The sequence below is a fragment of the Pinus tabuliformis genome, chromosome 2_1 (genome assembly GCF_031772625.1).
Source record: "Pinus tabuliformis cultivar Carrire ecotype Pingquan chromosome 2_1, CPIR1, whole genome shotgun sequence".
Lineage (NCBI taxonomy): Eukaryota > Viridiplantae > Streptophyta > Pinopsida > Pinales > Pinaceae > Pinus > Pinus tabuliformis.
This window is the reverse complement of record NC_142299.1, coordinates 413816022-413839954: the sequence shown is the minus strand read 5'-3', so window position 1 is coordinate 413839954 and position 23933 is coordinate 413816022. Positions and strand designations below refer to the sequence as shown.

Here is a 23933-nt window from a genome sequence, read left to right as displayed (position 1 = left end):
AATGTAGGGATTCAAATTTGTTGCAGTAGGGATTCCTTGAGTATAAGAATTTTCACAAGTTCGTGGGTTTCGGAATCTTATTTGAGTATCGGCATTGAATCATTGAGAGATCGCAAAATTGCTTCTGCCCGGAACAAAAAATGGAGACTAAGGGAAGAGAATGAGTTTGGTACCTCTGGGCTGCATGATTGTGATAACCATATATTGAATTGGCTGCATTGGTCAATATTTGGGGGTCATTGTGCAGCTTCCAAGTGGCAGGCTAACCCAACGTTTGTAGGTGGGGAAACAATGGTACACTACAGATTTTTGTTGTTGCTTCTAGACCGGTCCGACTAAGATGTGGCGAAGTAAAGAAAGAGATTTTGGCAATAACAATCAAGAAAGGCAAACTAGCTGCAAATGCAAGAAATGGGTCACTCAATTATTAGAGAAAATGGATGCCCTACAAATTGATTTAATGGCGATGAATATGAGATGGAAGGAGCAAATGGACACCAAAGTGAACATGTTGGAGGAGGTCCAAGCTCTAAAACATAAGTTAGTCAGGCAAGTTGATGAGTCAAAGGCACTTCGAAAGCAGATTGTAGACTTGCAAGAACAAGTTCAACTTTTGCATATCAGTCTAAATGAATCCAGTACTGATAGTTGGAAGGAAATTAACAAGTGTCCAGACCTCAATAGGCCGCTGGAGCAAGAGGATGACGATTTCAAATGATATGTGCATTGCGCTAAATTTTGTCTTTTATTAAGAAGTTACTGTAGGATGTATCCCTATAGGAATGTAATGAATTTTGTGAAAATATGCAGTCCCTTAGAAGTTTTCGTACTTGATAGCAAGCATAGGGATAAGAGAGAGGATGAGAAAAATGTAATGTATTTCATGAGTACATGTTGTGACGAGGCACAGATTTAAATGAAATACATATACTCATTCATGTTAAAAACAAAAACAAACAAAAAAAGTCAAAGCACTTTCAGTGTTTAGACCCGAGTTCAAAAGCTCGAAATACATATTGGTGCGTAGAGCAACATAAATGATTATTTATTATTATTATTACTATCAACATTTTTCTATTCTTACTTTTACTAATCTGTGTACATGTAGTTTTTTTGTTCTTACTTTTCCAGTTAAAGAACAAAGAGCTAGTCTTAAAAAGTATTTTAAACAAATGAAGATAATATTAGAACTATAAAATACTTCAATGGACTCTCTTGACGAATTACAAAGAAAAAAGATTGGATATGAACTTGCCACAAATTATTGAAGATAAACAATAGTTTAAGGCTAATTTTTGTGGCTCAATTCTTCAACTCTAGTTCTGCAATAAAACAACTATTTGCAATTAATTTTAAGAGAGCATTAAACTTGAAGAGACTAACTAAATTGAACCAAAAAGCAAGTAGACAATACCTCTTTGGGTGTCAATGAGATACGAGCCTTCGCCGCAAGTTGCACCACATCTGGAGCCTCAAAATTGTTGCACGCACTATAAAACCTCCAAGGTTGTGATCTTGATATGGGAGAAACCCTCGAGCACGAGGATTTTGTACATACAAATCCAAATCCAACCTTGTACAATGAATTTGTGCTCGCTAAAAATGCCATGAATGAATGAATCCCCAGAAGCCACCAGCTTTGAGCTCTATCAAACTCAAATAAACAACCAAATAGGAAAAAATTACATATCCATCATAATCATTTGCTTTTAAGTTTTCCCAACAATGAATTTAAGATGATGATAACATTTACCATCCCCTATGAACAACAAGGTCTATCAAATAAATGAAAGCAATCAACTATAATATTTTTCAAAATATCATTTCTGCATTTGAATATGACGAAAATGAAAGTACCAAGGTCATTATGGTTGTAGAGTCCAAGAGGTCCTCAAGATTAATTGAATTATGAAATTGGGTAGAGCTATGCCTGATATATACACCAAAAGAATTTTCATGTATCGTCTAGAGTCATTGGATTTGAAATAATAAGTTATATGAGACCAAGAAGGTCTATTGGACAAATAAAAGTAATCAACTGCAATATTTTTCATAATATCATTTTTATATTTGAACATGATGGAAATGAAAGTACCAAGGTCATTATGGTTTTTGAAGCTAAGAAGTCCTCAAGATTAATTGAAATATGAAATTGGGTCAAGTTATGTCTTATATTTACAAAACAAAATCCCCTTGTATCATCTAAGACTCATTGGGTTTGAAATAATAAGTTTACATTAGCATTAGCATTACTCAACTTTTGCAAATTTGAGATGACTATTGACTTTGGCTCCACTTTATGAGAAAATCAAGATAAATGTACTCTATGGCAAGATGTTAAGCAACTCTTGCAAGTTTGGCTTCAATCGAAAATTATTTGTAGCTTTAACTCATAAGTATGACTTGAACTAGTAAGCCAAATGTGACTCGAAATTTTTGGTGACTCTAACTTGAGATGATTGTTACCCCTCATGTCAACAAGAGTATACACACATTTTTTCACTTTGCATTATCACCATTGTAAGCCCAAGGACACAAGTCAAAGCCTTGTAAAAAACATGCAAGTCCTTGTATTTAGGCTAAGTCCTTGGTCCTTTTGTCTTGTATAGAATTGGATGATTTTGGATGGATCTCAGGGGGACTCATGGTTTAAAGAAGCCTTGGTTATGTAGGGGTGATCACCAATTTATGGACCAGTCCAGCCTGCGTCACGCTGCACCTATGTCTTACTACATGGTCATGTGTGTCATTGAGTCTATATGTGACCTTCGCCTTCGTGTGGTATTCCTCAAATGGTTCTCAACATGGAAATCTCACAAATTCAGTTTTTTCACATTTCCTGATGCAATTCACGTTTCTTAATGCATGTGATTCCGGAAGGGAAAAATTCAATTTAGTCTCAAAATGCTTAGCAAAAAAACTAGATGACATGACAAGTTGAAATTTTTCCAAAATGTGAAGGCATCATCAAGATAATGGCAATCAAAGGTGATCCAGCAATGTGTGAGGCATCCAAGTGGCATAACTAAGGTAGATCTTGACAAAACAAGACATGCAATACATCAAAAGTGGTCTATAGAATGAGTTGAACAAAACCAAGGTGGTAGATTCTCCAAATTCCCCAAGTAGTTGGAGATCCTTATTTATTACATGATGATATCATCACTAGGTGCCACGTGGGGTCAAGAGACTTGGTGTGAATGGGCAAACTCAACGTCAAAAGTTATGGAAAAGGTTAGCTGGACAAAACCCATGTGTTGAAATCCTCAAATTCTCAAAGGTGTTGAATATCTAGCCAATGGACCAAGTCAGCCCTCTTACTAGCCATTAAAGTCAAACAAGGAGGAACATTAGGGGTCAAAACTAGCCATTTGAAGTTCATGTCAGTCGTTGCATCTCAAGCATGTTGAGAAATCAAGGGAAGTTGAATTGGGTTTGATTTCTATGTTTTGATAATTACTTGTAAATGTTACATAGATTTTTTATTATGTATTATGCCTTCTTCATCAAGCAACTATAAGAATGTTCAATCAACTAGGAAAAACAAAGAGACAAGAGACACCAAAATTGTGGTCCAAGCCAGGGCAAAACCCCACAAGGGGAAAACCCAACAACAATCCTTCTCTTATAGAATCATATCAAAATGAGATATCCAAGACCAAGACCAAGACCAGAACTACCACCTAAATTCCAAGTCCAACCCTCCTCCAAGTCATTTCCAAAGTCAAAGTCGACATAGGTCAAACTGGTCAACCTCTCGAAATTTCGCTCCCAAAATTTCGAGCCTCCTTGAAATCTTGCTCCTGAATTTTCAAGCTTGCAATAAGCTTTGAAATTTGGCAATTTTTCACTAAAATTCCTCCACATGTGCAAGCTCCCTTTTCTCCTTTTACTTCGTCCTTTTCTTCATTAATTAGGTGTAGAAGATATGTATGATTATGATAAGTGAGTGTCATCCAAAGTGATCAAATTGTCCTCTATATATATCTGCCCAAGAGGTCGAATAGGTGGCTTTTGCAGGCCGAGACTGACTTGTTCCCAAGGAGGGCCGACTTGTACATTTTGGTGGACTTTGACCAATAAAATTTCAAAATTCTTTTTCATACAAATGTCCAAATGGGACATGACTCAAGTACATTTTCATTGACTCAAAATAATTTCTTTTTGACCCTTATAAGCATGAAGAACATGCTTTGACCAAAAATAAATATGTCAATGATAAAAATTACATTTTATTACATTATGAAGACCGACACTAGTTACATTTTCAACAAAGCGGAAAAGAAAGTAGTCGTTGTAAAGTCAAATTCCCCTCCAAAATACCAAATCAAACTACAAAGGTACAAGTCAAGTTCTTCGTGGACCAAAATCACTCCAAGCAAGCAAGTCAAGTCAAGCAAGCTAGCCATTAGGCTGTCCAAGTGGGACATTGAGCATTTTTTCTACTATTTTTTACATTTTTTCTTTCTAAAATCAATGCAAACGAAACATTGGACTTCTAAGGGACAAATGAGCCAAGAGAAAACCTTATAGTGGGCAAATCATTGTAATTAAAAATAATTTTGCTGAATATACTTAAGTCTCTGACATGCAATTGGCAAGTGAAATATTATTTTTGAGAGAGAGATTGAACTAGCCATTATCTAACAGTTAAAAAATAAATTATAGAAGGCTAGCCTCTCTTTTATTTCAAGTTGTCGTTGATTTGTGAGATCATTTTAATGCCTTAATATAGAAATTTTATTTTTGCAAACACAATGTCTCTATTATGTGAGTTGGATTTTCCTATTTTGTGTTTATCTGATTAATGTTGTAACTAGGCTATTGATAAAAACATTTCAAAAGTAGTAAGGATTACACAAGTGTTGGAGAATGATCCGTTGAGGGACTACATAGCCACGCGAAGAGGGTGGACTAGACGTTAGTCTACTTTATTACTCTTGTTGTAGGTGGAGTGAATAAGAACCGAGGGTTTGACCAATCCTTATAGGGGATAGCTTCAACCGGGTGAAGGTCATTCCATCGCATAGTCAACCTAACGATTGGAGACACATCTCAATAGAGGTCGCACCTAGTTAAATCTAGAAAGTTGTGAAAGGTTTTAGACATAGGTGGGGGCAAAACATTCTCTTCGAGTCTAAGCCCACCACACTATCCAAAGTGCATCTTGAAGGTAATATTGTGGTCAAAGTAAGTTATTTTTCAACAAACAAACTACTTCAAAATTTCCAAAATTTTATTTTTTGTTTTAGTTTCACTTTATTTGCTAGCTTGTCATTGAAGCCTTCATCATAAAATAGATATATGAAATGAAATGATATTTTAAGGTCCGCGAGACTAAAAATAGTCTATGAGACCATTAGTTCCCTGTTTTTCGCTCTTTGCAATTTAGTGCTTTACTGATTCAAATTGATGATAGCCTGACCCAACCTTTCAACAATCTCCTCGCTAAAAAGACAATGCCAAGAAACTGATGCTAACATGTTCTCATGACTTTCTCTAATGTCTTTGAATGCATCACATTCCAAAATGAAATGCTTTTCCGATTCCACAGCCCCAGACATGCAAAATGTACACACCCGTTCTTCCCAAGCTTCTTTAGGCCTTTTCCACCATCCTGTTTCACACCGAAGTTGATGTGAGTTGGTCCTTAATTGAGCAATAAGAACCTTTGCCCTCCACGAAATGCTAGCTCCAATGAACTCTTTTTGTTGTAAATCACATGTAGGGTTGAATTCCTCAATGTAATATTTCTTCTGTCTACCCAACTCTTTTCCCCATACCTTTTTACGAAACTTTTTCCATAACAAAATCCTTTAGCTCCTTGCTATTTGTGGGACGAGCATTGAGGTAGATATTCCAATTTTGCAACCATGTGTAGTTTTGTTTCAACCATGTTTTCTTTCTTTCACTGGTGCCTTCATTGAAGATAACATTAGGCCATCTACCTACTCTCATTTGTTCAGTTCTTTTTAGGTATCTTATGAACCGCACCATAGCAATTGCTTCAATGGAAGTTGCTCCTGTTTCACTCAACATTATCTCATAAGGTACTGAACTTTTTATGTTGAACTTGCACATGATCAAGCGTTTTTGGATTTTCTCAATTTGTTTCCATTTTGAGACAAGAGTGCTGCTAGCCCACAATTCACACCCATATAGCATCACTGAACAAACTAGGAGTCCAAAAAACACTTTAATCGTTTTCCAATCCCATAACTCTGCCTCTCTACATCTGCTTTGAAGAGCATATAATGCTTTCCACTCTTCTAAAATTCTCTTCTTTCTGCAGTCCTCCCAATTGAGTTTGTTGTTGAAATCAATCCCAAGGTACTTGTATTCATTTACTTATTCAAGAATGTTGTCTTGAAAGAAGAAAGTATGATGGCTCTGCTTCCTTTTATTAGAAAAAATCATTATTTTGGTCTTGCTAGTATTGACTTGCATCCCCACTGCTCTACAAAAATGCTCAAGGGCATATAAGTGCATTTGCAATCCATGGGCCGATTTAGAAATCAATACAATATCATCAGCATATAAAAGAAGCTTTATCACAAACTCCCCCAACCAAACACCATCTCCACCTTGCAGATTTAGCCACTCTTCCAATTTATCAATATATAGACCAAAAAGAGTGGGGGATAGAGGGAAACCTTGCTTGACTCCAATGTCACTTCTAAAGCTTTCTGAAATACCTGCTGAGGTTCTAATTTTGACTTTCACTTCTTCATAAAGTCTATGGACAGCGGCTCTATAATGCACAGGAATTTCAAGTTCTTCCATTCTACGCCACAACTTATCCCTAGGGACTGTGTCAAATGCTTTTTTGAAGTCAACAAAGCAGCAAAATACTTCTTCTTTGCCCTCCCAAACCTTTTCAACATTGTGTCTCAACGTGATGTCATGATCCACAGTAGAATGTTTTGGCCTAAAACCCGCTTGTCCTCTTGCCCTCTTTTCTTTTACTTCTGCCCACTTGCTAATTTTGTCTTCTACCATGCTGCTGAAAAGCTTTGCAAATAAAGGATTAATCATAATTGTTCTATAGTTGGATGGATTATTAATGTCTCCACTTTTAAAAAGGGTTATTGCTAGGCTAGTTGTCCAGTCTCTTGGGAATCCTTGCTTAATGATGTTGCTGAATATTTTCATGATGTGCGGTGCAAGAGCGTTCATTCCCCATTTTAGATACTCTGCTTGAAGTTCAACCAAGTCCTTTGCCTTTCCTGTTTTCAGCTTCTTAATTCCATTCTCCACCTCCTGTAATGTGAAGAGCTTTGAATTTGTGTTGATCCTGGGGGGGACTCCGCCTCAGATACTTTCTCATAGAGTTGGCTTGCATATTCAAACCATTGATTGGCTGTAATATTATTTTCAATTTGCTTCTTCCTTGGTTGTAGTTCCTGCTAGAAAAGCTTTGGATTATTCTTACATAAATATATTAGCTCTTCTCTCCTTGTTTGCATGAACTCGTCTTTTTTCCTTTTTAGTATCTGATTATATAAATTTACATTCATCTTCCCTTTTCCTGCCTTTTTCAAGGTTCTCCTTGCCATTTTACATTCCTCATCAAACCAAGCATTTACAGGAAAGCAATTTGATTCTGATTTCCTATTTTTTGCTCTTTTGCACTTCTCAAGTGCACTTTGGATTATATTTGTTAACTCATGGCTGCTGAAGCATTTGAAACCAATTTTCTCCTTCTGAATTAATCTCTCTAACATTGTCTTGAAGATAGTACCATTTTCTTGTGTTAGAAGAATTTTGCCCCTTGATAGTGATTGTTGAGAGCATTGGGTTTTCTTCCTATGCTGCATTTCTTCTAACCATGATAACCTTATAAAAATTGGGTTATGGTCTGATTTTAAGTCCCAAATATGCTCTCCAATACTAACTTCATCTATCTTTTCTATTAAGCTTTGTGAACACATCACATAGTCAACGACACTTGCCCCATTGTATGTGTTGCAAGTGAAGTTCCCGAACCTTTTCCATCTAGACCATTGCAAATAATTAAGTTGAAAGCCCCACATAGTGTAAGCAACTCATCTCCAAAATGATTGCTAACTTTGTCATCTTCTGAACACCTCACCCATTGGGGATTCTCCTCTTCAGTGAGCCAAATAGGATTGTTATCCTCTTTGCAACAAAGGATGCTAGCTTGATTATTTGTTGTTCTAGCATTGAAATCTCCCACTAAAAGAACTTCTCCCTGCTGAGAGTACACGGCAATATCTTGTTTTAAAGCTGCATATGGATCCTTGCTGTCAAGCCCCTTATTTTTGTAAGTTTTTGAGACTTGAGGGGCAAAATAGCATGCTACAATTCTTATGTGATTCTCATTCTCTGATATTTTCAACCATAAATATTGTTTATTTGCATCTTCTTTAATTAACTGAATGTGACGGCCTTCTTTTTCTTTCATTAAAACTAGTATTCCCCCATACCCTTTGCCATTTTCTGCTACCTTGTTCCAAACTGCCAACTTCAAATAACCATCAAACACAGGAGTTTTGCAACCATCATGCTCATGAGTTTCCGTGAGACAAATTATGTCTCTACCTTCCGCAATAGGCCCTAACCCAGGTCCCCTCCTCCAAGGGTAACCTCTACAATTCCAACAAACTAAACTTAGGTAGACCTGGGTAGGATTTGACTGCTATGTAGTTTGGCACATAAGACTCAAATTTGAGTCTTCACCCCTTTTTGTCCATGTTGTTCTTGTTGTTTTCGTCTCTATTATTGAATTCTTTGTTTTTTGTCTACTATCAACTTGCTGCCCTAATTTGCCTGGAGACCCAAACACTGCAATAACGGCTTTCCCATTGTACAACCATGCCCTTTTCCCTTCATTTCTTGCTGTTCTAATTTTCTCCACTTCATCCCTTCTCTCCTCTTGTTGTTTTTTGGTTAAATCTTCATCGAGGAAGAAGTATGAGCCTTTCAAGAGTTTCTTTTTGCCCAAAAGTTGTCGTTTTTCTTGTACGCTTGCCATGGTGACTTTTATGGGTCGAGGCCTCTCTTCACATATCCTCCCAACCCTTCTTGCTTGGCAAATTTGCCCTTTCCAATGTAGTTTCTCTTTCAAAAAGTCTCTTGTCAAATTGAGAGTACTTTCATTCTTCCCATAATCTCTTATTCCCCTGATAATAAAGTTTGATTTTCTGTCATGTCTTTCTTTTTGTTCTATTTCCTGTGCTCTGCGATCACTTGCATCTTCTTCTTCCTCTGTCCTTATGTAACCATTAACGTCTTCAGCTCTAGCTTTTATTTCTTTTGGACTATCTTTCCCACTGTTCATTTTTGTCTTCCCTTTGGAAATATCTGTTTGCTGAGACACCTGTGTATCTACCTGAGTTTGTTTAGAAATTATCACATCTCTATTTGTTGTTATTACTTCTTTCATATTTTGCCATTCTTGTTTTCCCGTCTCTAGAGCCTCTTGTAACATTGTTACATGTTCTTTTAAAATTCTATTACCTTCCATTAGACATTGGTTTGCAACTGTGATCTCTGAAATTTTGCGATCTCTTTCCTGTTCTCTGGCTTCCAAAATCTCCAGCTTTGTTTTGACCTTCATCAGTTCTTGGACATATAGATCTAATGACCAAGTAAGAGGTGTAGATGTGGGACTGTAAATGATTGATTCTTCTTTATTTTTGTTTCTTTTATTTATTTTCTTTTTCTTGATCTTGATTGGTTGTCTTCTCATTTGTCCCCAATTAAGGCGAGCAATCCTACGCCTTAAAATGCCCTCATATTGCTTTGCATTACCCAAATCCACCTTCATGTTTTGTCTGTTGAAGCAATTTTGACTTGACTCAAATGATTTGTTTCCACAAAATCTGAAATTCCCTTGCTCTTTACGCCTTGGCTCTTCTGAGCGTTTTCCATGTTCTGAGCGTTTACTTGAAGTTAACTGCCTCACTGCTTTGTGCTCACGAAACCCTGTTCTGTTCACGCTGCCTGTCCACTGTGCTCACAGGACCCTGTCCTCTGCTTGCCCACCTGTTCACTCTGCCTGTTACCTGTTCACTCTGCTTGATAAAGACGTCGAAGGAATTTGCTGCAAGGTGCGATGAATGGGATTTGGGCATAAAATATATATCTAAGCCAATGGGGCAGAATAATTGTTTTGGGGCTTTATCACACATTACCTTCACAAGCATATTGAGTGTTGTTTTGCAAATCTGCAATAAGTTACAGCTGTAGCATAACAGATCTTGCATATTTTCAAGGGTGCAAGGCTCGTTTCGAGTAAGTATTATCATTTAAACCTTGTGGTTAGTCTCTACATCGATTTTCCAAGTTAATATCATTCATTTAGGACTTACATAAACCATTTCCAGCCATCTACACTCTTATTCACTTGCTGAAAATTATTTATATATTTTTACCCAATAGGGTTTGACCCCATAACCTCAATAATAGAATTTTCAGCTTGCTAGAAATTCAAATATATCGCAGGTCTAACATTTGGGAGTGATCCAAAGTGATCAACCTTTAATCTCCTAGCATCTCAACCCCCTCTCCCACCCCCAGATCTTTGATCTAGAGTGTTTAGAAACTATTGGGTAGCTATTTTAAGGAGCTTTTGCTACTATTTTCTGTGTTTTTTGTAGAATTTTCAGTCTGCAATCACAAGACGACAAACTATTTAACAAAGGAACCCCTCTAACCAAAGATCTAAACTAAGAGCAACTCATATCATTGGTTATTGAATTAATTGCACACTCGTTTGAGGTATTTACATGTTATATATCTTCATTGTTGAGTGATTTAGATTACTGACTTACATTCATCTTCTAAATATATAACATCTTAAACCCAATATAATAGCAAAACATTAACTCCTCTACTTCATCTAAAACACCATAAAAGGCACTAATCATTCTTGATTTGGGTGAGTTTATCTCAAGGGAATCTTCCCATAGCCTTTTAGGAGAGAGTTGGACTTAAAGAGTGAGGACTTGACCAAGGTGACAGTGGGCCGCTGTCCTATAGGTACCAATCTTCGCAGGTTGCAAGGACCTTGGCAACCCTACTAATTTGATCGGTAACAATAACTCGAGTTTGACTCTACTCTAGAAAAAATCAAGATAAATGCACTCCTTGCAAGATGTTAAGTGGCTCTTTTGAATTTGACTTCAATCCAAAATTATATTTCTAACTTTGACTAATAAGTACAACCTCGACTACTAGGTCAATTGTGACACATTTTGTAATAAATATAAATATATATCAATAAATAATAAATAATAAATAGTTAAAGGATGAAAACAATTAACCTATCTCCACGAGAATATTGATACTAGTATCATTAAGTCACATAATAACAATTTGCTTAGAAATCCTATAAGCATAACATTCCACAAAAGATTGAACAAAGATTATCAGATCATGTTACGGTTTGACAAGTTTGGTCAGCACTCAAAGATTCATATTATCTCATATCAACAACTACGACAGCTCCAAGAACAAAGAATGATGCAAAGACATTACAAGAGAGGGAAAAAGACATCAAGCCCTTCCATAAATATGCTTTGAGGATAAAGCATTTCTAAAGAGGAAGGCAATGTAATATATATATATATATATATATATATATATATATATATATATATCTGTTAACAATAACAGAGAAATTATATTAAGCAAAAACAATGTTTAGCACAGTAAAAGTGAAAAATAGATACAAGTTCAAGGTCCTTGAGGGCCCTATCTAGCCTTAAAAGGTTTATTTTCCATCTTTTGATCCTTCTAACATTATAGCAAATTGTTCTACTCGTGTATTATCTAAAGAACGACCCTCCCAAAAAGTTTGATTTTGCCTCCATTACCTCCTAAATAGGAATTAGTCATCTATTACAATTACTTCAGGATCGTTAGCCACCTGATTTAGGTCGGGGATGGTTGGAGTCACTCGGTACAAGATAATTGGACTAAATTACTATGGTCTTAGTAAGTTGAAAAAAAGGTAGATATAGGTTATGTTCTTCAAGATGATTGACATCCACTTAAAGTTCATCAATTTGGTCGCCATTCAAATTCAGCATATTGATCGTAAAGTTGAGCTTGATGGAGAGTTCTGTGATCATTCTCATAAGGGTGTAAATATCCATAACAATTTCTCTTGCTATTGATTCTAGAGCTACAATGAAATTAAACATATCCCTGTCAGTTGCTCTGCTGATTTCTGTAGAAAAAATGCACCTGGAGATCTCTCCCTGGTTTCATGTTTGGTTTTCACATCAAGTTTAATGTCCTTCCCATCACAATTTGACGTTGATCTGAACTTGAATTTACAATCTCAAAAATGAAACACAATAGATCTACTCCACTTTCACATTTTCTGAGAAATTACACACACATGCATAAAATTTAGAAATAATATTTTTGGTCAAACTGACCCTGGAAAAACCCCGAAAGGAAAACTAGTGAGGAAGTGATAATTTAATTTCTTGCCAGCGAATTTTACAGCATTAATTGACAGCAATTAAATTCACTTATCTCCCTTGAATTTTTGTGCCTGAGTCTGCTTTGAAATTCACGCTGACAGTCACTCAAATTTCTGCCTAACAAGTCTTGAAATTCGTATTGAATCAACCTCAAAGTCCATGCAGACAATCCCCTAAAAATCCGCTCGAACTACCTTGAAAAACAGGCTCAGGCAGCCATGAATTTCAGCCTAACCAGTCTCAAAAATCGTACTAAAGCTTCATCAACTGATCAAGAAGATGCCTCAATATGTGTGCTTCATCCTGTCCTTGAGATCTGTGCTAATTTCCTTGCTGCTATGCTGTTGTACAGTTCTTTCTCTATTGGTATTTGCTTTCTCAGCCTCCAATTCTCCTTTCCTCTCCTTCTTCACTTTTCCAATTTCACACATGAAGAATGAGTAATAAACTGGATGCAAAGTGTTTTTTCCCCCTTCTTATTCTCTTAACGAATAGAAAGATCTGTTTTTTCCATTAATTAACACTCCTAGTAACTTTAATTACTTAAAAATGTACCATGTACTTTATAACACATAAAGTGACTTTTTGTTTATTTATTTATAAATTCAATTTAATAATAAAAAGTACAATGTCTTTTATAATCTCATAAAGTAATTAATAAATCACATGACTTTAATAAACTCATAAAGTCATTTATTCACAAAGGGTTCACTTTTCCACTTTTCCTAGGCTAGGCACAAAGCACTAGGAAACACTTCCTTGGTACCATTTCTCAACACTCCTCTTACTGAGGAAGGTGTTTCTCACCACTCTCATCTTGTTCCTGAAGTAGACATGCTTGCCCCTTGGCAAGGACTTTGTGAGAATGTTTGTAACTTGCTCATCAGTGGTTAAGTACTCTAGCTCCACTGCTCCTCTTTGAACATAATACCAAATGAAGTGGTACCTGATGTCAATATGCTTTGACCTGTCATGAAATATTGATCCTTCGTGAGTTTGACACAACTCTGATTATCGTAGTAGATCATGGTTGGTCTCAGTTGTTGACCAAATAAGTCATACAACAACTTACGAAGTCAAATGGCCTCACAACTACAACTAGCCTGACTAGCTGCCATATACTCTGCCTCTGCAAAACTCAGTGCCCCTAATCTTTGTTTCCTACTGAACCATGACACTACCGCCGAACCCAACATGAAACAGCATTCTGATGTACTCTTCCTGTCACTAGCACTGCCTGCCCAATCTGAGTCTATGTGTCCAATCAACCTGACTCCATCCCCCTGGATATAGTCCAGTCCATAATCCCCTGTGCCTTGTAGGTACCGCAACACGTGTTAAAATTGGCAACCAAGGCAAAACTTCATGTGGGTCATCTTATTCATGGCTAATAATATTTTTATTAGATTCCTCTCGTCGAAAGGTGTAGGATTGATATAAAGATCATCCAATTCCGATAAGTATTCATGGAGATATGAATTTATTTTGATTATGGAATTATTATCAAACCGACCTACAACTCATGTAAGCTCAGAAACCCAACAGTCGCATCTATTCACCCACCAACGTTGTGTATAAATATAAGAGGACTTTTCCTCATTTGGACACACTCATCTCATCACATCTCTCTCTCTCTACTACGCAGATATGAGTCTCTTCTCTACTGCGCTGAAATGGGTCTCTCTCTCTCACACATGTGAAGCCAGAAGCTGTTGAATTTGAAGCTGCAACTGCAGAAGTAAAGATTGACTTGCGTGGCCTAGAAGATCTCCTCTTTGGAACTGCGCTGTAGGTTCATCTGAACCTCCTTGGAAAGCCGCAACTTTTGGTGGTGGAATGAAGTCAATCCGACGAACGGTTTGCAAGATATCAACTGCCCTAGTTTGAAGCCGGAAACTGCTGAAACTGAAGCTACAACTGCAGAAGTAAAGATTGACTTGCGTGGCCTAGAAGATCTCCTCATCTGAACTGCGTTGTAGGTTCATCTGAACCTCCTCTGGAAGCCGAAACTTTTGGTGGTGGAATGAAGTCAATCCGACTGTCGGTTTGTGAGATATGGTTTGACCTAGTTTGATAATGAAGCCGCTAATGCTGATGCTATTGATCTAGGGTTTGCTACTGTTGATATGAATCAGATTTATTGTACTATTTCTCTCTGCTGAATTATTGAAGATAAAAGAAGATTTGATCAAAGGGTTTCCCCACACATTGTGGGGTTTCTCCCTGGCTAGCCGCCACATCTTGTGTCTCTTGTCTTGGCTTGTTTTCTGTCGATCGTTTAATGTTCTATCTGCACTTTACTTTATGTACATGTGATTGCTAATCAGTGGAATATAATAAGAAAAAGAAGTAAATTGTTATAAGCATAGAACATACCATAACTTAACATGGTATCAGAGCTGAGGTGAAGACAAAGCCCGAGCAAGAGCAAGAGCAATCATTGAAGAGAAGATTGGCAAGGCTATCCTAAAAGATCTATGGGGTCCTCAACACTCTTTCCTGCCGAAGACAAGCTCCGTGAGAAAGCTGACTATCACGGATGGAAGATGTCTATCGATCTAACCCTTGAAGATCAAGGAGTGCTAGACCATGTAAGAGGCAATATTGTTGAGCCTCCATCAAATGCATCCACTGCTGCCTGGAACAAATGAAATAATGGAGAAGTCAAAACAATAGAAGATCATCCGGGACTCTATCGACAAGCACTTGGTGGCCTACATCTCTGAACTAGACACCTCCAAGGAAATCTACGATAGACTAGTGAGTTTATTTAAAGTTAATGATGCAAATCAAGTTTTGTTTCTTAGAAATAAGCTGAAGGAAATCAAGAAGGGTAAAGATCGAAGTATGCAAGCATACTTCTTAAGAATCACCGAGATCAAGAACGATCTCCTATCTATTGGGGAAACTATTACTGACAGAGAAATGGCACTCACAACTCTTGGAGGATTGCCATTTGAATGGTATGTGTTCAGGACTACTCTTTTGAACTATAATGTAATTCCTGGTTTCGAGGAATTAATGGCTAGATGCATTCAAGAAGAAACAAGGGAAGAAGTGCAAGAAATGCCCATGCCTAAAGGTCCTCCTGCTGCCTTTTCTTCTCATGCAAAGAAAAGAAATAATTCCGGGACTAAATCAAAAGGAAAGGCTGGACCTAAGGCTAGAAGAGAATGACGATGTTACATTTGTGATAAAGCAAGTCACTATGTATGAGATCATGAGCATCATGATGAATGAGAACATGGACATAAAGGGCAACATGAGATCATGGACATATAGGATAACATGATGATGATGCACACTAGTTTTAGCAGCATTATGATGGATAAAATCATGGACATGGGCAGCATGATGATAATCATGATTAGAGAAGCATGGTACAGTATGCAGTGGTGCAACTCGAAATCCCTCTGATGGCAATCAAAGGAATGAAAAATTCAACAGCAAAGGTAAGAGGAGAGCTGGGAATCAAGGAAGAGGACAAGCATTCAAGAAGGCTAGAAATTCTAGGATGTATTAAATGCACCTGACCTCAAAAGGAACCTAGTGTCCATCTTGGCAATGGAAGACAGAGGTTACAAGGTAACCTTCAGCAATGGCAAGGTATGTATATGGAAAAATAATGTTAAAGATGCCTTTACTCTTGGGTTTAGTGTTGATTCTTTATATCAAGTCGGTGGAAGTCCGCTAGGTGTCATGTCTTGTGACACAACGCTTCAGTCCGAACTTTGGCATCGGAGGTTTGCCCACCTTCATTACAAAGCTCTACCCGATGTAAGACAGATGGTAATAGGGATGCCTGAATTCCAAGTAGAGAAAGAAGGTGTATGTCCGGGATGTGCCGAAGGAAAGCTCAAAAGGGGACCATTCCCTTCAAGTCAAAGCAAGACCTCCGATATATTACAACTAGTTCACTCAGACATATCAGGTATGATGCCTGTGAACTCCTTGGGAGGATACTCATATTATCTCACTTTTACAGATGACCATTCTCGAAAGACCTGGATATACTTCTTGAAAAAGAAGGATGAAGTGTTCCCTTGGTTCCGACACTTCAAAGCCCTAATCGAGAATCAAACCGAAAAGAAGATCAAGATCTTAAGAACTGACAATGGGACTGAATATGAATCTAATGAGTTCCATGATTTTTGTAAAGAGGCTGGCATCAAGAGGGAGACTACTACACCATATACTCCTGAACAAAATGGTGTGGCACAAAGGAAGAACCGCACAATTATGGAAGCTGTCTGGGCCATGCTACATGATCAAAGACTTCCGAAGATTCTATGGGCTGAAACTACAAACACTACCGTATATGTACAAAATCAATGCCCTCATCAAGCATTAGGTTCCTAAACTCCTGAAGAAATGTTCACCACCGGTCAAAGGGAAGTCGCGATTAGTCATGATGTCACCTTTGACAAAGATATGGCTCTCAGCAAGGTGGACAATCTGCTGACTTTGAGTAGCTCTCAAGAAGCCGCCACCAGGGAACCGAGAGAAAAGGATGATGAATCAATGCCTGATGTAGAAGAACCCATGGATCTGATTGATCCTCATCCACATGAGCCTTCCTCTTCTAGGAAGAGGCCTTCATGGCTTAGGGGGATACTTGATGATGCTGAAGGACATGCTGCACCCTGAGGAACCTTCCATCAAAGTAAGAAACTTAACAGGTATCAGGGATACCTAACCATCATGAGCACGATCATACAAAATGAACCTTCATCATTCTCAGATGTCATCAAGCATTAACTATGGAAGGATGCTATGACCATAGAATATGAGTCTATTATGGAGAATGATGTCTGGGAAGTAGTTCCCAGACCCTGGACAAGACAATTGTTACTTCAAAATGGCTTTACAAGATAAAGCATTCAGCAAATGGAAGTATGGAAAAGTATAAGGTTCATTTTGTTGCTCGTGGTTTATCCCAGAAGGGAGGTATAGACTATGATATTTGCAGTTGTTGCCAAAAATACGACCATCCGCTTGATCATAGCCCTTGTGGCTTCACAAGGATGGAACCTACATCAGATGGATGTTAAGACTGCGTTCTTGCATGGTTCTATCAAAGAAGAGGTCTACGTGGAGCAACCTGAAGAATTTGAGATTTATGATTGAAAATCTCATATATGCAGGTTGAAGAAGGCTCTCTATGGGCTGAAGCAAGCACCCCGAGCATGTTATGAGAGGATCGATAGCTACTTGATCAAGCTGGGATTCACTAGGAGTGAAGTTGATCCTAACCTTTACTTTAAGGTTGAAGATGACAAGCCTCTCATACTGGTGTTGTATGTGGATGACCTCTTCTAACAGGTGCAAACCCTCTCATTCACAAATGTAAGAGGGAGATGGCTTCTGAATTTGAAATGAAGGACCAAGGACTTGAAGTGTGGCAGAAGCCAAGGGAAATTTTCCTATCTCAAGGAAAATATGTGGTAAATATATTGGAAAGATTCGGTATGATGGACTGCAAGCCTGTGACTACCTCGAGGATCTTAACTTTTAGAAGTTATATGGTAGTGATGTCGGACCAGACTTGGGCAATGCCTCTGAGTTTCAAAAACTCATTCGCATTGATGTTCTTGGTGAACCTCCGTCCGAACATATGTTTTGCAGTGAGCATTGTGAGCTCATATTTGGTTGAGCCTCACTGGATTGATGCCAGGAATCTTCTAAGATGTCTTCAAGACACAATCTCTTATGGATTAAGATACACTGCTGGAGATGTGAGACTACTTGGATATACTGATGTTGATTGGGCACGCAGTGTGGTGGAACGTAAGAGCACTTCTGGGTACTGTTTCACCTTGGGATCTGCTTCGATATCCTGGATGAGCAGGAAGCAGAAGTCGGTGGCCTTGAGCACCGCCGAAGCAGGATATATTGTTGCTAGCATAACCTCATGTGAGGCAGTCTGGTTGCGAAAGCTCTTCAGTGAGCTGTTTGGATTTACATTGGATACCACTGTGATTCTCTGTAACAACCAGAGGTGGGATTCGATTATTGAGGAATCTCGTATTCGTCAATTGCTCCCGCAGATAGACATCATCTCGGATATGGTAAGTCGATGAGCAAGGAAGCTCCATCACATTAAGATGATGTACAGGTTGATACACCTTGTCAAAGCCTCGAGGAAAGATCTAATCTGTGATTTTCCCAAACGACTTGGAGTCAGCAAGAAACCCTTGTACAAGGGTCCTGCATGTTGCATACATTGAGCTCTGGGAGCTCTGAGGGCTTGCGGTTCCTACTGGAGCAACATATGACCACAGGGTGACTCACCCTCCCCTGGTGGTGCACACTGGAACAAGATGATTCGCTCTCTTGTGGGACAAGATGATTCGCTCTCTTGTGGAACAGGATGATTCGCTCTCCTGTGTAGCAGGATGATTAGTTCTCCTGTGAGGCCTGGATTGATGTGTTCTCCATGGCAACCTGGATTGATGTGTTCTCCATGGCAATTGTAGCAGGATTGATGTGTTCTCCTGTGAGGCCTGGATTGATGTGTTCTCCATGGCAATTGTAGCAGGATTGATGTGTTCTCCTGTGAGGCCTGGATTGATGTGTTCTCCATGGCAATTGTAGCAGGATTGATGTGTTCTCCTGTGAGGACAGGATTGATTAGTTCTCCTGTCGAGGCATCCTACCCATGCAGTCTGGGACTCATGGGAAGTACCTCTCATCTGATCAATGAGCAGGGAAATGAAGTTAGGGACCATAGTAGTACCGATGGACGCATCGTTGTAACTACTGTACTCCCTACGCTAGGATGACCTCCATTGATCTGGGATCAATGATACTGGTCTGGGACCAGTGGTAGGAGTTGTACCATACTATGACGCTGACTTCGGGTCGGTTGAGACTGGTCTGGGATCAGTGGTACATACTCTGAGACTGACTTTGAGTCAGTGGAGGATGATATTGGTCTGGGACCATTGGAGTTGTACTCACTATGACGCTGACTTTGGGTTGGTTGGGACTCGTCTGGGACCAGTGGTACATACTCTGAGACTGACTTTGAGTCAGTATGATACATCCTCGATCATTTCTTCTTCTTCATAATTCGGACAAAAGCAGAGTAGAACAAAACAATGCAAGAGCAGAGCAGAACAGAACAAAACAGTACAGATCAGTGCAGGGCAGAACAAGACAAAGCAGAATAGGCAAAATAGAGCAGAGCAGGGCAAGGGTCAGGCTGTACAAGGCAGTGCATTTGATGGATGAATATTAACGACCGATAGACAGATTACAGATGAAGTTCTCCATGGTTGAGAGGGAGTGTTAAAATTGGCAACCAGGGCAAAACTTCATGTGGGTCATCTTATTCATGGCTAATAGTATTTTTATTAGATTCCTTTCGTCGAGAGGTGTAGGATTGATATAAAGATCATCCAATTCCGATAAGTATTCATGGAGATATGAATTTATTTTGATTATGGAATTATTATCAAGCCGACCTACAACTCATGTAGGCTCAGAAGCCCAACAGTCGCATCTATTCACCCACCAACGTTGTGTATAAATATAAGAGGACTTTTCCTCATTTGGACACACTCATCTCATCACATCTCTCTCTCTCTACTGCGCAGATATGAGTCTCTTCTCTACTGCGCTGAAATGGGTCTCTCTCTCTCACACATGTGAAGCCAGAAACTGTTGAATTTGAAGCTGCAACTGCAGAAGTAAAGATTGACTTGCGTGGCCTAGAAGATCTCCTCTTTGGAACTGCGCTATAGGTTCATCTAAACCTCCTTGGAAAGCCGCAACTTTTGGTGGTGGAATGAAGTCAATCCGACGAACGGTTTGCAAGATATCAACTGCCCTAGTTTGAAGCCGGAAACTGCTGAAACTGAAGCTGCAACTGCAGAAGTAAAGATTGACTTGCGTGGCCTAGAAGATCTCATCTGAACTGCGCTATAGGTTCATCTGAACCTCCTCTGGAAGCCGAAACTTTTGGTGGTGGAATGAAGTCAATCCGACTGTCGGTTTGTGAGATATGGTCTGCCCTAGTTTGATAATGAAGCCGCTAATGTTGATGCTACTGATCTAGAGTTTGCTACTGCTGATATGAATCAGATTTATTGTACTATTTCTCTCTGCTGAATTATTGAAGATAAAAGAAGATTTGATCAAAGGGTTTCCCCACACATTGTGGGGTTTGTCCCTGGCTAGCCGCCACATCTTGTGTCTCTTGTCTTGGCTTGTTTTCTGTCGATAGTTTAATGTTCTATCTGCACTTTACTTTATGTACATGTGATTGCTAATTGGTGGAATATAATAAGAAAAAGAAGTAAACTGTTATAAGCATAGAACATACCATAACTTAACAACATGTTTCACAGCCACCTAATGCACCCTCCTGGGCTCCACCATGAACTGACACAATGTATTGCCTGTGAAACAAATATCTAGTCTGGTATTGACCAAATACATCAACGAATAAATCAACTAATGATATAAAGTGGGATCTACCAACTCGGAACCAGAAGCATGTAGCTTCTTTCAGTTGGTAATCATAGGCATAGCAATGGGCCGGAAATCCTCCATATGAAATCTCCTCACTATGTCCACTGCATACTTGCCATGTTCCAAGAAGATATGCCCATCCTCTTGCCAAATCTCCAATCCCAGAAAATAGTGCACAGTCCTATATCAGTTATCTTAAATTCTAAAGCAAGGTCTCTCTTGCAGTACTCAACAGCTTTCTCCTCTCTTGTAATAAACAGATCATCTACATATAGTACAAGAAAGAGCAGATCCTCACCTACCACAATGTAATATAGGTTAGGATCTACATCACTCTTGTCGAAACCTATCTACTGCAAGTAGGAATCAATCCGTGAATACCACGTTCTCAGTGCCTTCTTCAACCCATACAAGGCCTTCTTCAGCTTGCATACATGAGAATCTCTCCCATGCACCTCAAAGCCTTGTGGTTGCTCGATATATACCTCATGTATGATCCCATTTAGAAAAGTGGTCTTCACATCCATCTGATGGATCTTCCAACACAACTTTGTTGTAATGGAGATCATTGCTCTAATCAAAGTGTACATAGCCACTAGTGTGAAGGTCTCATCATAGTCAGTTCCCTCTACCTGTGAGAACCTTTATGTTACAAAAGGAGCTTTGTACTTCTCGATCCTGCGATCCGCAACATATTTGATCTTGAAGTCAATTGATTTTCCCTCAGGCCTAGGCACAATCTCCCACACAACGTTCTTCATGATGGAAACATACTCTTCCAACATGGCATCCCTATAGACCTACTGACCTGCAACCTCCTTGTAACTTGAAGGCTCTCACTCCACAATGCTATCACCATAGCCAAACAGCCACCAAACCTCTCTAGTGGTATGCTCTCCCTAACTGATCACTTGGGCTTTCCCACTATCTCTTGGGCTTCTTGCATAGTGTAAGGTATCACATAGCCATTTAGGCTTCCTCTTCCCTGAAGTAAGCTCTTGAACTGGGGTGGGTATATCATCCTCTGTAAGTGGTACTCCTGAAGATGATAACCTTATGGTATGCAGTGAACCTAGACTTTGGGAACCAGTGGTCGATGTATCTGTAACCTATGGGCCTGTCACCCATAAAGCCTATGAACCACAATACCCTTATGATCCTAGACCCTGTGGTGAACCTCCCTGCTACGCACTACTCTACTATGTATTATGTTTCTCTACATGACCCAAATATCTCGACCTCCTCAAGGTTCGCTCCTCTTCACACCTCACATCCTGCCTCACCACCACCTTCCTCAAGGTTGTAATATAGATCCGATAAGCCTTTAAGATCTCATTGTACCCAACAAAAATGCCCTTCCTTGCTCTGGGTTCTTTTGCTGCTATCATAAATTATCAGAATTTGTAAATTGTAATATCTCTCTCTGTTGAACTATTGAAGACTAAAAGAAGATTTGATCAAAGGTTTCCCCACATTGGGGTTTTTCCCTGACTGGTGCCACATATTGTGTCCTCTTGTCTTGGCTTGTCTTCTACTGTTTATGTTTATGTTCTATCTGCATTTTACTATCATGTTGATGTGATTGCTAAATTGAAATTGATATTGGGTTCATAAAGAAATTGAAGTAAAATTGCTCTAAAGCATAGAACATACCATTGTTGCCTAAAAACTTCATGGTATCAGAGGTGAGGTGAAGACAAAGCCCAAGCAAGAGTGAAAGAGCAATCACAAGGACAAAAGACTCAATGGGTTCCTCGTCCTACTTCCCGGCTGAAGGCAAGCTCCATGATAAATCTGACTATCATGGATAGTGTTGGAATTTCTAAGTCTAATTGTTAGAAACCCTTCATGTACTTTTCTTATTTATTTCTGCCTACTTGTTCTGATTAATTAACAAGTTATTTACCATGCAAATACTGAAAATAAATACAAGTACATGCTCAACACATTACAGATCATCAACTGGAGGAACAAAACAAGCACACAAGTGACACCGTTATTTTTGGACCAATGTCCCCGGAAAAACCCAATGCGGGAAAACCGGTGCAGCTATCTGAGGGTTTTAATTATTAAGCAGTTTGAGAATACAATCTAGGTGCCAAAACCAGCTCACCCAACAGAGAATAATCTCGACAGTAGTACCTCTCAATCGGAGACGGATGTTCCTGCTAAAACCCCGGATAAACACTTCGATAGCTCCCATCGCCAATCTGCCCCACGAAAACCCCAACGTCAGCCTCTAGGGACTGTGTCAACCCTTTTTGGCCCAACACCACCCTAGCTTGTCCTGCGTCAGCCTCTGGAGGCACTGCGTCAGCCCTTAGAGCCTCTGCATCACCCACGTCGGCTCTCTGAGGCACTGCACAGCTCCTGGCTACCTCTGCGTGAGCCCTGGCTGTACGTGAACCTCTGGTTGGCTCTGCGTCCCTCTCTCCCGGTTTCTACGTTGATCCTCCCGATACTATCTTTGTCTCTCTGCTTCTGTATTCACTACCCCTCAACAGCAACTCTAATCACTCTTTTGACTTTTTCAGCAAACCCTGCCCCAGAAAATCGAAATCTTGATCAACTCGGCGTGTTCTCCAAGTGACCCTCAAGCCTCCTCTTATACTTTTCTCGTTGACAATTCCACACTCGAGATTAAGTCCTTAATCAACGGCTAAGATTAATTCTGGCTTGATCCATGACTTTTGGACCATTCTAACACAGTTTTATATTAATACACATTAAAATATTAATTATTTTAATATCTCTCAAACTATTTAGAATCTGCCCAAACCATTTCTGGGTATTGGAGATCTCATGTGCCTTAACCTCTCCACCAAGTTTCGAGGCTAGAGCACATCCGATGCTACCCCAAATCAATACTCTCTCTTAGCGAGGACTATGCTCTAGTCTATGTCACACGGTTCAAGTTCGAATTTGAGTTCGACAACGATTAAGTTCGATTCGAATTCGAATTTTCCAATCAGGTTCGAATGAGGTTCGACATTAGGTTCA

At 39.1% G+C, this 23933-nt stretch overlaps 1 protein-coding gene across 3 annotated transcripts in view; it reads right to left on the bottom strand.

The window, feature by feature from the left end:
* Positions 1-23933, bottom strand: part of LOC149200673 (glutamyl-tRNA(Gln) amidotransferase subunit C, chloroplastic/mitochondrial-like) — a 271982-nt gene that overhangs the window by 159820 nt on the left and 88229 nt on the right. For all 3 annotated transcript variants that reach the window (XM_089399617.1, XM_089399619.1, XM_089399618.1), the window contains exon 2: positions 1415-1646. In XM_089399617.1, the coding sequence (XP_089255743.1) occupies positions 1415-1646 (232 nt within the window). The remainder of the gene's footprint in view (positions 1-1414; positions 1647-23933) is intronic.